Genomic DNA, 15,172 nt, shown 5'->3' on the forward strand with positions numbered 1-15,172 from the left:
TGAGTGTTTGACGTTGTCACGGAGCTACGATTTTCCCCGAGAGTCATCTACCTCTATGCGTCGATGTTTAGCGGCGCAGTTGTATTTTCATTGTATCGAGTTGCTCACGGATGTATATTTAGTTGACTCATTGTTTATTTATCGTTCTTTCTATGTTTAAATGTATATATTTATTGTATGTGCGTATGTGTATGATATACTTTATCTGTGGTTATATATGGATATGTGATTTCAGTGATGTTACTATTAAGCATGAGTTGATATATCGTAAAACGATGAAATTTGAAAAAACGAAACTGAAATTCGAATTCTAAAAGTTGAAAAACCCTAGAATGACAACAATCAAAAAATGCTTCAAAAATCTGAAAAGTACGAGTCGATGTATCGTAAAACAGTGAAATTTGAAAAAATGAAACTAAAATTCGAATTCTAAAAGTTGAAATACCCTAGAATGGTAACAATCGAAAAGTTCTTTGAAAATCTGAAAAATACTAGTCGGTATATCGTAAAACGGTAAAATTCGAAAAAATGGAACTGAAATTCGAATTTTAAAAGTTGAAATACCCTAAAATGGCAATAATCGAAAAATTCTTCGAAAATCTGAAAAATACGAGTCGATATATCGTAAAACGGTTAAATTCAAAAAAACGAAACTAAAATTCGAATTCTAAAAGTTGAAAAACCCTAGAATGGCAACAATCGAAAAATTCTTCAGAAATCTGAAAAATACAAGTCGATATATCGTAAAACGGTAAAATTCGAAAAAACGAAACTGAAATTCGAATTCTAAAGGTTGAAAAAGCCTAGAATGCAAACAATCGAGAAATTCTTCAGAAATATGAAAGATACGAATCGATATATCGTAAAACGATAAAATTTGAAAAAACGGAACTGAAATTCGAATTCTAAAAGTTGAAAAACCCTAGAATGACAACAATCGAAAAATTCTTCAGAAATCTAAAAAATATGAGTCGATATATCGTAAAATGATGAATTTCGAAAAAACGGAATTAAAATTCGAATTCTAAAAGTTGAAAAACCCTAGAATGACAACAATCGAAAAATTCTTCAGAAATCTGAAAAATACGAGTCGATATATCAAAATGCCCCCCAAATTTTAATAACATTTCATTTGACCCCTTAATTATCTATTCCTAAAATTTCATTGAGAAATTTATAATGCTCTTATAATGTTTAATATCAAAATACCCCCTAATTTTAATAAAATTTCATTTAACCCTTTCTAATGAGTGAGAAGATTTATATAAATGAAGGGAAGGGTATTTTTGGCATTCTAAAAAAAGTCATGGGCATTTTTGCTTAGGAATAGTGAATTTGCCTATTTTTGCTTGAAAATAGTGATTTTGGGCATTTTTGCTTAATAGGAGGGTATTTTGGCCATTTTTAATAATTTCCCTTTTTTTTATTAATCCAATGAATCTTTGCGGTAAGACCCCGAGAGCCTCCAGCCATTTAGACTCCAAACTACAAACCCACGATTAAGGACTTTTGTCATGATGTGCATTGAATAATGTGTTTTGCGTATGAATAATTTTATATTTTATTTATGTGGATTTAATTCATGTTACACCTTCAAACTATTTCTATTACTAAGATGGGGGGATTTTCAATAATTTTTGGGGGAATTTAATATATTCGAAAAAGTTTACATGTGTTTCGAATTTAAAAATCCTACAAGGATTAAACTAACCATTTAGATAAATGAAGCATTTACACATCCCACATCGGTGACCTGCGAGCGTCGCAGCTACTATATAGCAGACTGAAGGCCTGCACTTCATCGCCGAGCTTGGTAACGTAAGCTTGTAACCCAAGTGGGGGGCTTTGAGGTGGTGGAACATTGGTTTAATCTCCAGAGTCGGGCTCATGTTGGCTTTTCACTGGCTAGCCCGTTCCAAGCCGAGAGTTGAGCCATGGGTCTCTGGCGAAGGCTGGAGGTTTATGGTTATTAGAGTGGAGGATATCGCGTGAGGCTGGCTTCACAGAGCAGCGTCTACCTCCCGCTCCTGGCAGTGGAAGGATAACTGGCTGGTGCCACCTGGGCTCGCCATGGCTCAAGGGATTGATCCAATTGGACCACCATCTTTTTAAAATTTATAACATTTTTTCATATTTATTTGGGTTTTAGTATTTGTTGCTTCAATAGGGGTCCCACATGGCCTTTTGGCAGCATACATGTCATGCTAATGGGTGGAGTGGCAATTTCTCGGCTTGGGTTATGGATGTTTGATTTATCTGTCATTCAACAATTGCAGTTATAAGCTCCTTGATTTTGCCCTTCTGAATTTTGTCAATATAAAGATATCTTTTTAAGTCTAAAATTTCCATCTTTCTTATTTGTCTGCCCCACTTCTCTTGTATAGGATCTTGTCCCTGAGTCTGAACGTTGTGTAGTCGGAGGAGTCCAGAACTCCCTTCACTCTACTCTGGATTTTATGGCTTATATTACGGGAATTGTTATCTCCAATCCACAGGTAATCCTCTCTTGCTTTCTTTCTAATACTTCAATAGTTTATGATTTATGAATCAATGTGTTAGGGGTGAATTCGAACCAGGTCGAGTCAGAATAGGGGTCGGCTTGAATTTAGAAAGTCTAGTTCAAGCTAGGTAGAGCTGACAATGAGGTTCTTGGAGAAAGCCTTCAGAAAGCATTGGAGAAGAAGAGTTGTCAAATATAAAGAAAAAGAAGAAAACCGTTAGCGAAAATGAATCTGCGAGCTGCTTTTCGGTGATTCACTAGATTCGAGTCGGCTAGACTTGAACTCAAGCTGAGGTTACCCAAGCTCAATCCCAGCTGAAGTTCATGCTTATTATATTAATGGGATATGACAAAGCTCTACTATGATTTACCTTATTTCAGGATTTCTGGAAGTTGAATTTAATGTCATTTCTGGCGGTAACGTTGGCTGCATTCCTCTACAGTTTCCATTTACACCGCATCAGGAAGCACCTCTTTCATTTTGAAAAGTTTGCATCAGTTCAGTTGTTTATCATATCTCGCTTAGGTGCAAGTCAGAATTAAGATTGTTAAATCTTTACTTATCCATGTCTCTTAGTAGGGAGGTTCATTTGTGGATTGACGTTCAATAAAATGAAAATTATAGAATGCAGAAGAACTAATAGGTCGACCGTACAAATCAATGTAATTTTGTTATTTCAGCATTCTCTCATCTGTCATAACAATTAACCACCTCGTCACCGCCCTCTTACAAGCTGATTTTAAGGGTAAGCTTTTGTATAATGTTAAAGTTAAGGATTTAGGTGACCCACAAGAGAAAGGAATTGGGAGCGCAGGTGGCATACAAGGGCAGTTATGAAAGCGTGGACAACTTTGGACAGTCATCGAGGGAGAGAGGTAGCCTCTCAAAAGCCAGTGGAGTGGAGAGAGTCTAGCCTCTCAAATGCTAGAGGAGAGTAGAGTCATTTTCTATATTCTGTTTTGGGTATTTTGCATTTTTGGTTTTTCATTTCTGTTGGTTGGTTTCATTCTGTGTCGGCTGAGTGTGTGGATTCCATTGGTTATTTGCTTACATTGGCTGGGTTCCTAACAGTTTTACCCATTTGTGATTGTTACAGAAAAAAATACTTAAAATCTGAACAAAATTTGGGAAAATTGCCCCTTTATGTTGAATAGCTAGCTTGCATATTGCCCAAAAATAGGCTTCTAGCAGTATATATGCTGATGACGGGAGTGGTGGCAACATCTCAGGCTTGGTTATGAATGTTTGACTTATATATTAACTCAGCAAATGCAGGTAAAGCTTCAGCTTTTGTGGTACCAAATGTATTCATGTTAAAAAAGAAAATATACTTCAAGTTTATTCCTTTTGATGGTTTGGGAATTTATTCATACATGTTTCAAAAGAATTGCCACTATCTCCAAAATATTCCTGCAGTCCTTGGATATAACTTGGATTTGATGGCTAATATTAAGATTGCAATTGAGCTGAATCGAGTATTAGTGGGCTCGAGCTTAGCTCCATTAGTTTTATGCAATGCTCAAGTTTAAACTCAATAAGTTCGACAGTTGTAGGTTAGAGATTAAGATATAATTAACTTGAACTCAGCTTAAAAAATTGTTAAACCGCTTAATTTATATATTTATTAATTAATTTTCGCATTCAAAGTTTGACATTGGGTTGTGTGTGCGAATTTTAAAAGCTTAGGGTGCCAAAAAAATTGTTATACTAAGAGGTAATGTTTTAGGGGGTAAATATAACATTTTTGAGCGTATAAGTGCACAATTTTTAATTTTTGGGGTTTATATATTATGTTTGAGCAAAGCTGCAAGCTCACCGAGCTGCTCGCGAGCTATTCATTGACTTGTTTGCAGCCCTTGCTATATGAAATTGGGAATTATAATCTCAAATCCACGTGTAAATGCATATTTGTTCAGAAAGTGTGATACAGAAAGAGCACCTCCCTTTAAACCATAAAGGGTGTTTTACTGTTCTTTCTCTGCCAAGCACTTTTATGATATTTAATATCTAAATCAGCTTCATTTTCAGAATCTCATACTTCAAATTATAAATTTACATAATTCACACATGATTTTCCAGGATTTCTGGAAGTTGACTTTCATTTTCACAAGCTATAATAAGCATCAGTTAAATGGTTTATCAGGTTGTCTGCAGATGCATTTTAGTATTAGCATTGCGAACTTTTACTAGTCCAAATCCTTGGTAGGCAAGTTTATTTGCGGAAGAATAATCTCCTGAGAAGCAATGTTCCTTGTGTTCCCCTCAAAAGTAGGGGTGGATTCTGAACCAGAGGCCATCTCATGTATGTTGGAATCAATTCGTCTAAGCCAAATTGTGGATCAGTTCAGATCATGTCCATCGCTACTGTAAAGTTCACCTGGCACAATCTTTGATTGGCAGGAGTATCATATAGGGGCCACTGAAACCAAATCTTTCATATTTTTTTATGATAATTTTGCCTTTCAATCAGGGGGAGAATCAAAAGAACAATATGATTTGATTCCATGAAGAATTTTGTTGGTACAATCAGTTGCCTTCGTTTGATCATGGTAGCTATCTTGTCAAATTGGTTGGTACTATGCCTCTCTGCCTTCTCAATCTCAGAAGATTTAGTAAAATTTTCTCAGAGGACTTTTCTTCTGCTGCTCCTTTACCATTCTTCTTTTTCTTCTCCGGTGGCTTCTCCGATAAACCCATCGCCAGCTTGAACTATCCGTTCCGGTTAGGTTTGACTCCGATCTACCCATAAATTATAATAGATCTCCGGTGGCTTCTCAAATCAGTGTTTTATGATGATGTCATGTTGACGTCATAATATAATTTGATGGCTTTGATTAGGGCTGGATTCGAGCCGAGCCGAGCTCGGCTCGCAGCCAGCTCGGGCTCGGCTCGGCTTTTTAAGGGCCGGCTCGAGTTCGGCTCGAGTTCGGCTCGAGCTTGACTCGAGCCGAATTCGGCTCAGCTCGAGTTCGACTCGTTTTCAGCTCGACTCGGTAACGGCTCGGCTCGGCTCGTTTTTTTATATCAAAATGACACCGTTTTGTATATATATATGGATCAAAACGACGTCGTTTTGTATAAAAAAATTTTTAAAAAAATATACCGAGCCAACCCGAGCCAGCTCGGGCTTGGGCTCAAATTGAGGTTAATGTTTCTTTAATATTGTTATATTAAAGTTCTTTTTATTGATGATTTTTTTTTTAATAACTTTTTTTTTTCAATATTATTAATGATTAGTTCAAAAAAGTCAAATTTGATCTCAAACCAATTGTTTTAATTTAAGTAAAGTTTAGATTAATCTTTATTTAAACTTAATTTGATTCAAATCCATTCTTAATTTATTTTGTAACTTAAAAAAAAAATCATAAATAAAAAGAGAAAAAATGAAGACCGAACCATCATGAGATGAAATAGAATCAAATCCAAGAATCCAGATAGATTTCATAGCAAAAATTTAACTTATTTTTTCAAATGGATGAAACAATTAATTGATATAAAATATGAAATTAATAAATTTGAAAACGACTAATGCAATGCATGCAATTGGAATATATTGAAATGAATATCAAATCTTTGAAATTTTGAATTTCAAATATTTACCATTTTCTAATTCAAAGTCTTTACAAAATCCAGATGAAAAAACTTTCAGAGAATTTTATTGAACTCAAAGGATTGTTAAACAAAAGTTTGGTTCTCGCTAAAGAACTCACGTATATTTATATTATAAATTTTGAACTATTTTGAAACAAAATTATTACAAGTTTTGATTTCTTTGTATAAATTATTGAATTTTTGTAAGTGAGTATCATGGCTTGTTTTGCCAAAAATATTTAGCTTTGCTTTTGATAATTGACACCATGTGCCAAAGAATTTTTTGAATTTTTGTAGTCTTTGCATGAGAATTCATTTCATCAACTTGCTTTATTTCAACTTTGGCAAGAAACATGCTTTAATTTATATCTTGCTTTTTTTTATGAAACATGTTTATTTTTTTTCAAACTTTGTTTAGGGAATCTTATGATTTACTCTTATCATTTTTGCTTTTGCTTGTAAGAAAGTCAAGTAGATGTCACATTCTTTATGTAATCTTGAAAATGATTTTGATCCAATATGTATCATTTAGATAAGTTCAAATGGCGAGGGATCTTTGCATAATTCTCTTAATGCCAAAAATTCATCAAATCTTTGAGAATCCGTCTAAATTCTAAACTTTTTTTTTTTTTGAGTAATTGTTTGCACCAGCATCTTGAGCCATTGACTTTTTAGGTAATTTGTTTTGATCGAATCATTTTGAAAATATTAGAGGATTTCGAAATAGTAATCCTCATTAAAAAATATAAGGTAATCCAAAGAGTTTTCTTAAGTAATCCAACAATATGTTTCTTTCTTTTGGGAAGAAACATATGGTAGAAATGTTCGGATGTACCAAATGTCTTTTGGGAAAGGAAAACTATTTTGAAATCCTCTAATATTTTCAAAATGATTCAATCAAGACAAATCAAACAAAAAGCCAATGGCTCAAGATACTAGTGTAAGCAATTACTTAATCAAAATATCAAGTTTAAAATTTTGACAGATTCTCAAAGTTTTGATGAATTTTTAGCGTTAAGAGAATTATGCAAAAATCCCTTGCCATTTGAACTTATCCAAATAATACCCATACGGTCAAAATCATTTTTAAGATTACTCAAAGAATGTAACATCCACCTAGCTTTCCTATAAACAAAAACAAGAGAGTTAAGAGCAAAGCACTAGATTCCTTTAACAAAGTTTGGAAAAAAAAATTGTTTCATAAAAGAAAGCAAGATGCAAATTAAAAGATATTTCTCACCAAAGTGGAAACAAAGCAAGTTGATTAAATGAATTCCCCTGCACAGACTACAAAAATTATTAAGATTTTGTGGCATATGGTGTCAATTTTCGAAAAGCAAATCCTGCAAAGTTGAAGATTCTTCGCCTAAAAAGGCCAAGATACTCACCTGCAAAAGTTCGATAATTCATACAAAAAAAATCAAAACTTGTAATAATTATGTTTCATAATAGTTCAAAAAAATTTTTTTGGTAAGTATAATAGTTCTAAATTTGTAATATAAATGTACGTAAATTTTCGAGAGAGAACCAAGCTTTGGTTTAGCTATCCTTTGAGTTCAATAAAATTCTCTAAAATTTTATAAAGATTTTGGATTAGTAAGTAGTTAGTATTCAAAATTTGAAATATTTAATATTCATTTCAATATCTCAATATATTCCATTTGTATGATTGCATTATTCGTTTTCAAATTTAACTAAAGATGTCCAACCACTATGAACAACACTTTCTAGTTAAAGACTTTTGTTATAGTGTGCATTAAATAATGTGTTTTATTTTTTTTGTTAATCCAGGGAATCTTTGAGGTAAGATCCTGAAAGCCTCCAGCCATTTAGACTCGTAACTACAAACTCACGATTAAGGACTTTTGTCATGATGTGCATTGAGTAATGTGTTTTGCGTATGAATAATTTTATATTTTATTTATGTGGATTTAATTCATGTTACACCTTCAAACTATTTCTATTGCTAAGATGGGGGATTTTCAATAATTTTTGGGGGGCTTTAACATATTCGAAAAAGTTTAGATGTGTTTCGATTTTAAAAATCCTGCAAGGATTAAACTAGCCATTTAGATAAATGAAGCTTTAGAGATCCCACATCGGTGACGTGCGAGCATCGCAGCTACTATATAGCAGACTGAATGGATGGACGTCGACGCCGGGCTTGGTAACGTAAGCTTGTAACTCAAGTGGGGGCTGTGAGATGGTGGAACATTGATTCAATCTGTTGAGTCGGGCTCACGTTGGCTCTTAACTGGCTTGCCCGTTCCAAGCCAAGAGTTGAGCTGTGGGTCTCTGGCGAAGGCTGGAGGTTCATGGTTATTAGAGTGGAGGATACCGCGTGAGGCTGGCTTCACAGAGCAGCGTCTACCTCCCACTCTTGGCAGTGGAAGGATAACTGGCTGGTGCCACCTGGGCTCGCCATGGCTCAAGGGGTTGATCCAATTGGACCACCATCTTTTTTAAATTTATAACATTTTTTCATATTTATTTGGGTTTTAGTATTTGTTGCTTCAATATGGGCCCTTCTGAATTTTGTCAATATAAAGATATCTTTTTAAGTCTAAAATTTCCATCTTTCGTATTTGTCTGCCCCACTTCTCTTGTATAGGATCTTGTCCCTGAGTCTGAACGTTGTGTAGTCGGAGGAGTCCAGAACTCCCTTCACTCTACTCTGGATTTTATGGCTTATATTATGGGAATTGTTATCTCCAATCCACAGGTAATCCTTTCTTGCTTTCTTTCTAATACTTCAATAGTTTATGATTTATGAATCAATGTGTTAGGGGTGAATTCGAACCAGGTCAAGTCAGAATAGGGGTCGGCTTGAATTTAGAAAGTCTAGTTCAAGATAGGTAGAGCTGACAATGAGGTTGTTGGAGAAAGCCTTCAGAAAGCATTGGAGAAGAAGAGTTGTCAAATATAAAGAAAAAGAAGAAAACCGTTAGCGAAAATGAATGTGCGAGCTGCTTTTCGGTGATTCACTAGATTCGAGTCGGCTAGACTTGAACTCAAGCTGAGGTTACCCAAGCTCAATCCCAGCTGAAGTTCATGCTTATTATATTAATGGGATATGACAAAGCTCTACTATGATTTACCTTATTTCAGGATTTCTGGAAGTTGAATTTAATGTCATTTCTGGCGGTAACGTTGGCTGCATTCCTCTACAGTTTCCATGTATACCGCATCAGGAAGCACCTCTTTCATTTTGAAAAGTTTGCATCAGTTCAGTTGTTTATCATATCTCGCTTAGGTGCGAGTGAGAATTAAGATTGTTAAATCTTTACTTATCCATGTCTCTTAGTAGGGAGGTTCATTTGTGGATTGACGTTCAATAAAATGAAAATTATAGAATGCAGAAGAACTAATATGTCGACCGTACAAATCAATGTAATTTTGTTATTTCAGCATTCTCTCATCTGTCATAGCAATTAACCACCTCGTCACCGCCCTCTTACAAGCTGATTTTAAGGGTAAGCTTTTGTATAATTTTAAAGTTAAGGATTTAGGTGACCCACAAGAGAAAGGAATTGGGAGCACAGGTGGCATACAAGGGCAGTTATGAAAGCGTGGACAACTTTGGACAGTCATTGAGGGAGAGAGCTAGCCTCTCAAAAGCCAGTGGAGTGGAGAGAGTCTAGCCTCTCAAATGCTAGAGGAGAGTAGAGTCATTTTCTATATTCTGTTTTGGGTATTTTGCATTTTTGGTTTTTTATATTTCTGTTGGTTGGTTTCATTCTGTGTTGGCTGAGTGTGTGGATTCCATTGGTTATTTGCTTACATTGGCTGGGTTCCTAACAGTTTTACCCATTTGTGATTGTTACAGAAAAAAATACTTAAAATCTGAACAAAATTTGGGAAAATTGCCCCTTTATGTTGAATAGCTAGCTTGCATATTGCCCCAAAATAGGCTTCTAGCAGTATATATGCTGATGACGGGAGTGGTGGCAACATCTCCGGCTTGGTTATGAATGTTTGACTTATATATTAACTCAGCAAATGCAGGTAAAGCTTCAGCTTTTGTCTTTTCATGGTGGCATTTCGTCCTTTCATCAAACCTTGGGTGGGAATTAGTGCTTTGGTCCGAAACCGAAAAAATGGCAACCATTCAATGAAAATGAATGGTCAATCCAGTGGCTGAAATTGATTTCTCTCTTCACGAGTTGCAAAAATGGAGGGCCTGCCTGTGACCCTGCTCCAGTCACCACCTCCCCTATAAAAAGTGTAGAGCTTTTGTTTGAATTTTGGTTCGTTTCACTTTGTCACGTTCCTATCCCAGTACGGTCGGTACTTTATTTTTAATTTGGTTTTTTAAAATATGATTTCTTTAGGCGCAGCCATTTTATTTACTTGCTTAAAGTCACCTAACATTTATGAAAACAAAATTCTCATCCCTGGATGGTTAAACTCATGGGTGGATATGAGCCATTGAATTTGAATTTGCTTTAGGTTTGAATAAATTAAATTCGAAATAAAGTTTTAGCTCCGAGAAGATAACACCTTGACTAGTTTGATTTTGAGCAATGTAATTCAATCTAAATCATTAGATTACTAATTTTTTTAAAACTGAATCGATAATCAAACTGTTTACCTTACTGGTTCACAATTTAATAAGTTCAATTGGTCAATTTCAATCTAAGTCATTGTAATTGAATGGAATGATCATGAAAATTTGAGTTAACACTTTATAATATGAGTTATGCTCTCTGTATCAACTTTTAAATATATAAATGAGTATAAATATGATATGTCAGTAGGGATGACAATTTGGACCCGACTTTAGGGGCCCCGACTCTCCCCAACCTTAAAGGGGAGGGGATTCCCCGATAAAAACGGAGAAAGGGACAGAGATGGGGATGAAAAAAACCCCCGTAATCGGAGACGGGGATACATATGTCCCTGCCCTGCCCCGCCCCTCCCCTCCCCTCCCCTCCCCGCCCCGGTACACCCCCCCCCCCCGCCCCGCCCCACCCCACCCCACCCCACCCCACCCCTTAAATCTAATATATTAATATAATAATTTCTAAACTATTAAATTCTAGAAATTTTTACATTATGATTTATTAAAACTATAACTTTAATTTTACTAATTTTTGAATTATCAATTATCAGCTTTTACTAATTTCTGAACTATTAATCTAATATATTAAAAAAAAACCTCAGAATCTCATTATCATAAAATGCAAATGCACCAAATTAATTCTATTTCAACTTCAAAACTTAGTCAGTCAATCCACTAGGTTTTACACAAAAAAACAAATTATAAACTTGATAAAATCAATTGAAGTGAATGAAAAGTGTTAAATTTAATGTTATTATAAAATTACCCTAAATCATATACATGAAGAACTATTAATGAAGAGATTGATTATTGCATATTGTTAGATTTTATGAAAACTTTGTTTTTGAATTAAAATAATAATTAATATTTTGTAGCTCTTGTAGCAAGTGATATTTTGGGAGAATATGATTTATTTTATTTATTGAAATACATAAAGGAATTAAAATTTATATTTGCGGGTATGGGGAGGGGATTTTTCCCCGCGGGGATGGGGAGGGGGATTTTCCCTGCAGGGATGGGGCGGGGATGGGGAGGGGATTTTTTCCCGCAAGGATGGGGAGGGAATTTTCCTTCGTAAGGAGGGGACGGGGATTCTTTGTTATCCCCATAACGGGGACGGGGCGGGGATGGGGATTGATATCCCCTACGAGGACGGGGACGGGAATTGATATCCCCTCCCCATTGCCATCCTTATATGTCAGTATATGATTGAGTGTTACTTTATTTTTAATTCAAAATCACTCAATCACTTAATAATACATATTAAATATACACTCGTTTATTTATTCAAAGTGAGTATATATAATTTTATCATTATAACATTATATAATTATTCCATTAATATGGATGTTATCTATATAACACTCCCAAATTTATCACTATAAATTATTAGTAAGACTTTAAATCTGTTTAATTATATTGAAATTTAATGCACAACATTAAAATATAAATAATTCACATAAATTACTTGTGATTCTAACTTAAGTTACAACTCATCAATTTCTAATTAATTTTTTTATATTCGAATCAATTTTTAATTGGACTTGAATCAAACTTTGACTAGAGATGTCCAACCACTATGAACAACACTTTCTAGTTAATTCAGTAAATTTTTGTAGTTAATTGGAATCTATGTGTTTTTTTTTTAATTAATTCAGCAAATTTTTGTAGTAAAACCCTATAAACCTGCAACCACTTAGACCCGTAACTACAGACCTAAGGACTTTTGTCATGATGTGCATTGAATAATGTGCTATACATATGAATAATTTTTATATTTTATTTTTGTGGATTTAATTCATGTTACACCTTCAAACCATTTCTATTGCTAAGATGGGGGGATTTTCAATAATTTTCCGGGGGATCTTATATATTCGAAAAAGTTTAGATGTGTTTCGAATTTTAAAATCCTGCAAACCATTTAGATAAACGAAGCGTTTACAGATCCCACATCGGTGACCTGCGAGCATCGCAGCTAGTATATAGCAGAATGAAGGCGTGGACTTCATAGCCGAGCTTGGTAACGCAAGCTTGTAACCTAAGTGGGGGCTTTGAGATGGTGAAACGTTGATTTAATCTCTAGAGCCGAGCTCATGTTGTCTATTGACTGGCTAGCCCGTTCCAAGCCGCAAGTTGAGCCATGGGTCGCCAGCGAAGGCTGGAGGTTCATGGTTATTAGAGTGGAGGAAATCGCGTGAGGCTGGCTTCACAGAGCAGCGTCTACCTCCCGCTCCTGGCAGTGTAAGGATAACTGGCTGGTGCCACCTGGGCTCGCCATAGCTCAATGGGTTAATCCAATTGGACCACCATCTTTTTTAAAATTTATAACATTTTTTCATATTTATTAGGGTTTTAGTATTTGTTGCTTCAATATGGGTCCCAAATGGCCTTTTGGCAGCATATATGTCATGCTAATGGGCGGAGTGGCAATTTCTCGGCTTGGGTTATGGATGTTTGATTTATCTGTCATTCAACAATTGCAGTTATAAGCTCCTTGATTTTGCCAGTATAAAAATATATTTTTAAGTCTAAAATTTCCATCTTTCTTATGTCTGCCCCACTTTTCTTGCATAGGATCTTGTTCCTGAGCCTGAACGTTGTGTAGTCGGAGGAGTCTAGAGCTCCCTTCAGTCTACTCTGGATTTTATGGCTTATATTATGGGAATTGTTATCTCCAATCCACAGGTAATCCTTTCTTGCTTTCTTTCTAATACTTCAAATGTTTATGATTTATGAGTCAATGTGTTAGGGGTGGGTGGATTCAAATCTGACTAAGTCAGAATAGTGGTCAGCTTGAATTTAGAAAATCTAGTTCAAGCGAGGTAAAGCTAACAATGAGGTTGCTAGAGAAAGCCTTCAGAAAGCATGGGAGAAGAAGTGTTGTCAAATATAAAGAGAAAGAAGAAAATTGTTAATGAAGATGAATCTTCAAGTGGCTTTCTGATGATTCACTAGATTCGCGTCGGCTAGACTTGAACTCAAGCTGAGGTTACCCTAGCTCAACCCCAGCTGAAGTTCAGCCCAGATCCACCCCTAAATGTGTTCTCATTAATGCAATGCCAACTAGCTCCATCACGTTGCATTATGTATGTTAGCTTCATGTGTAAATTCATCTTTTCTTTAGAAAATTCTTCATGCTTAATATATTCATGAGATTTGACAAAGCTCTACTGTGATGTACCTTTTTTGGGGATTTTTGGAAGTTGAATTTAATGTCATTTCTGGCAGTAACATAGGCTGCATTCCTCTACAGTTTCATTTTGAAAAGTTTGCAGCAGTTCAGTTGTTTATCATATCATGCTTAGATGCAAGTCAGAATTGAGATAGTTAAGTCTATACTTATCTATGTCTCTTAGTAAGCAGGTTCATTTGTGGATTGATGTTCAATAAAATGAAAATTTTAGAATACAAAACAACTAATATGTTAACAGTACAAATCAGTGTAATTTTGTATAATGTTAAAACGAAGGATATAGGTGACCTGCAGGAGAAGGGAATTGAGAGCCCAGGTGGCATACAAGGTCAGTTTTGAGAGCATGAACAATTTTGGACAGATATGAAAATATGGAAACATGAGCAGTTATGGCTGATTGAGGGAGAGACATAGCCTCTTGAAAGCCAGTGTACGTGGAGAGAGTCTAGCCTGTCGAGTACTAGACAAGAGTAGAGTCCTTTTCTATATTCTGTTTTGGGTATTCTGCATTTTTGGTTTTTCATTTCTTTTGGTTGGCTTCATTTCTGTGTTGGCTGAGTGTGTGGATTCCATTAGTTATTTGCTTATATTGGCTGGGTTCCCAACAGTTTTACCCATTTGTGATTGTTACAGAAATAAATACTTAAAATCTGAACAAAATTTAGGAAAATTGCCCCTTTGTGCTGTATAGCTAGCTTACATATTGGCTTTAAGCAGCATATATGCTGATGTTGGAAGAAGTGGCAACATCTCAGGCTTGGTTATGAACGTTTGGCCAATATATCACTCAGCAACTGCAGGTAAAGCTTCAGGTTCTTTGGTACTAAATGTATTCATGTTAAAAAGGAAAAATATTCTTCTAGTTTATTCTTTTTGATGGTTTGGGAATTTATTCCTACATTTCCCCAAAGAATAGCTACTATCTCCAAAATATTCCTATAGTCCATGGATATAACTTGGATTTGATGGCTAATATTAGGGTTGCAATTGAGCTAAATCAAAGTATTATTGGGCTTGAACTTTGCTCAAATGAATTTTGATATATATATTATATATTATCGTATAATTAATTGGGAATTATAATCTTAAAGCTATATGTAAACACATCTGGCATTTACTATTTGTTAAGAAAGTGTGTTACAAAAAGAGCAGTTTACCTTTCTTTAAACCATAAAGGGTGTTGTACTCTTCTTTCTCTGCCAAGCACCTGGATGATATTTAAAGTCTGAATCGGCTTCTTTTTCAAAGTCTCATGCTGCGATTTGAGGGAAAGAAAGCGTTGGTTGGAGCTTGTTCAAGTTAATATACAGTATTATAGGAAATTTA

At 35.1% G+C, this 15,172-nt stretch overlaps 1 protein-coding gene across 11 annotated transcripts; it reads left to right on the plus strand.

The window, feature by feature from the left end:
* Positions 1-1,715: 1,715 nt before the first annotated feature.
* On the plus strand, positions 1,716-13,881 carry LOC123202106 (solute carrier family 40 member 2-like). 11 transcript variants are annotated; one of them, XR_006498922.1, is made up of 5 exons: positions 1,792-2,275; positions 2,385-2,495; positions 8,704-8,814; positions 13,228-13,338; positions 13,403-13,881. XR_006498922.1 is itself a non-coding variant. In XM_044617853.1 (4 exons), the coding sequence occupies exons 2-4, from the start codon at positions 2,457-2,459 to the stop codon at positions 9,360-9,362; spliced, it is 312 nt and encodes a 103-aa protein (XP_044473788.1). In that variant the 5' UTR covers positions 1,791-2,275; positions 2,385-2,456; the 3' UTR covers positions 9,363-9,499. The 11 variants fall into 11 exon arrangements, 1 of the variants encoding a protein (XP_044473788.1); XM_044617853.1 differs by lacking the exons at positions 13,228-13,338; positions 13,403-13,881 and adding an exon at positions 9,201-9,499 and having other exon boundaries at positions 1,791-2,275; XR_006498919.1 differs by having other exon boundaries at positions 13,228-13,881.
* The last annotated feature ends 1,291 nt before the right edge of the window (positions 13,882-15,172 follow it).

This window comes from Mangifera indica, chromosome 18 (assembly GCF_011075055.1).
Source record: "Mangifera indica cultivar Alphonso chromosome 18, CATAS_Mindica_2.1, whole genome shotgun sequence".
In the NCBI taxonomy this organism is placed as follows: domain Eukaryota; kingdom Viridiplantae; phylum Streptophyta; class Magnoliopsida; order Sapindales; family Anacardiaceae; genus Mangifera; species Mangifera indica.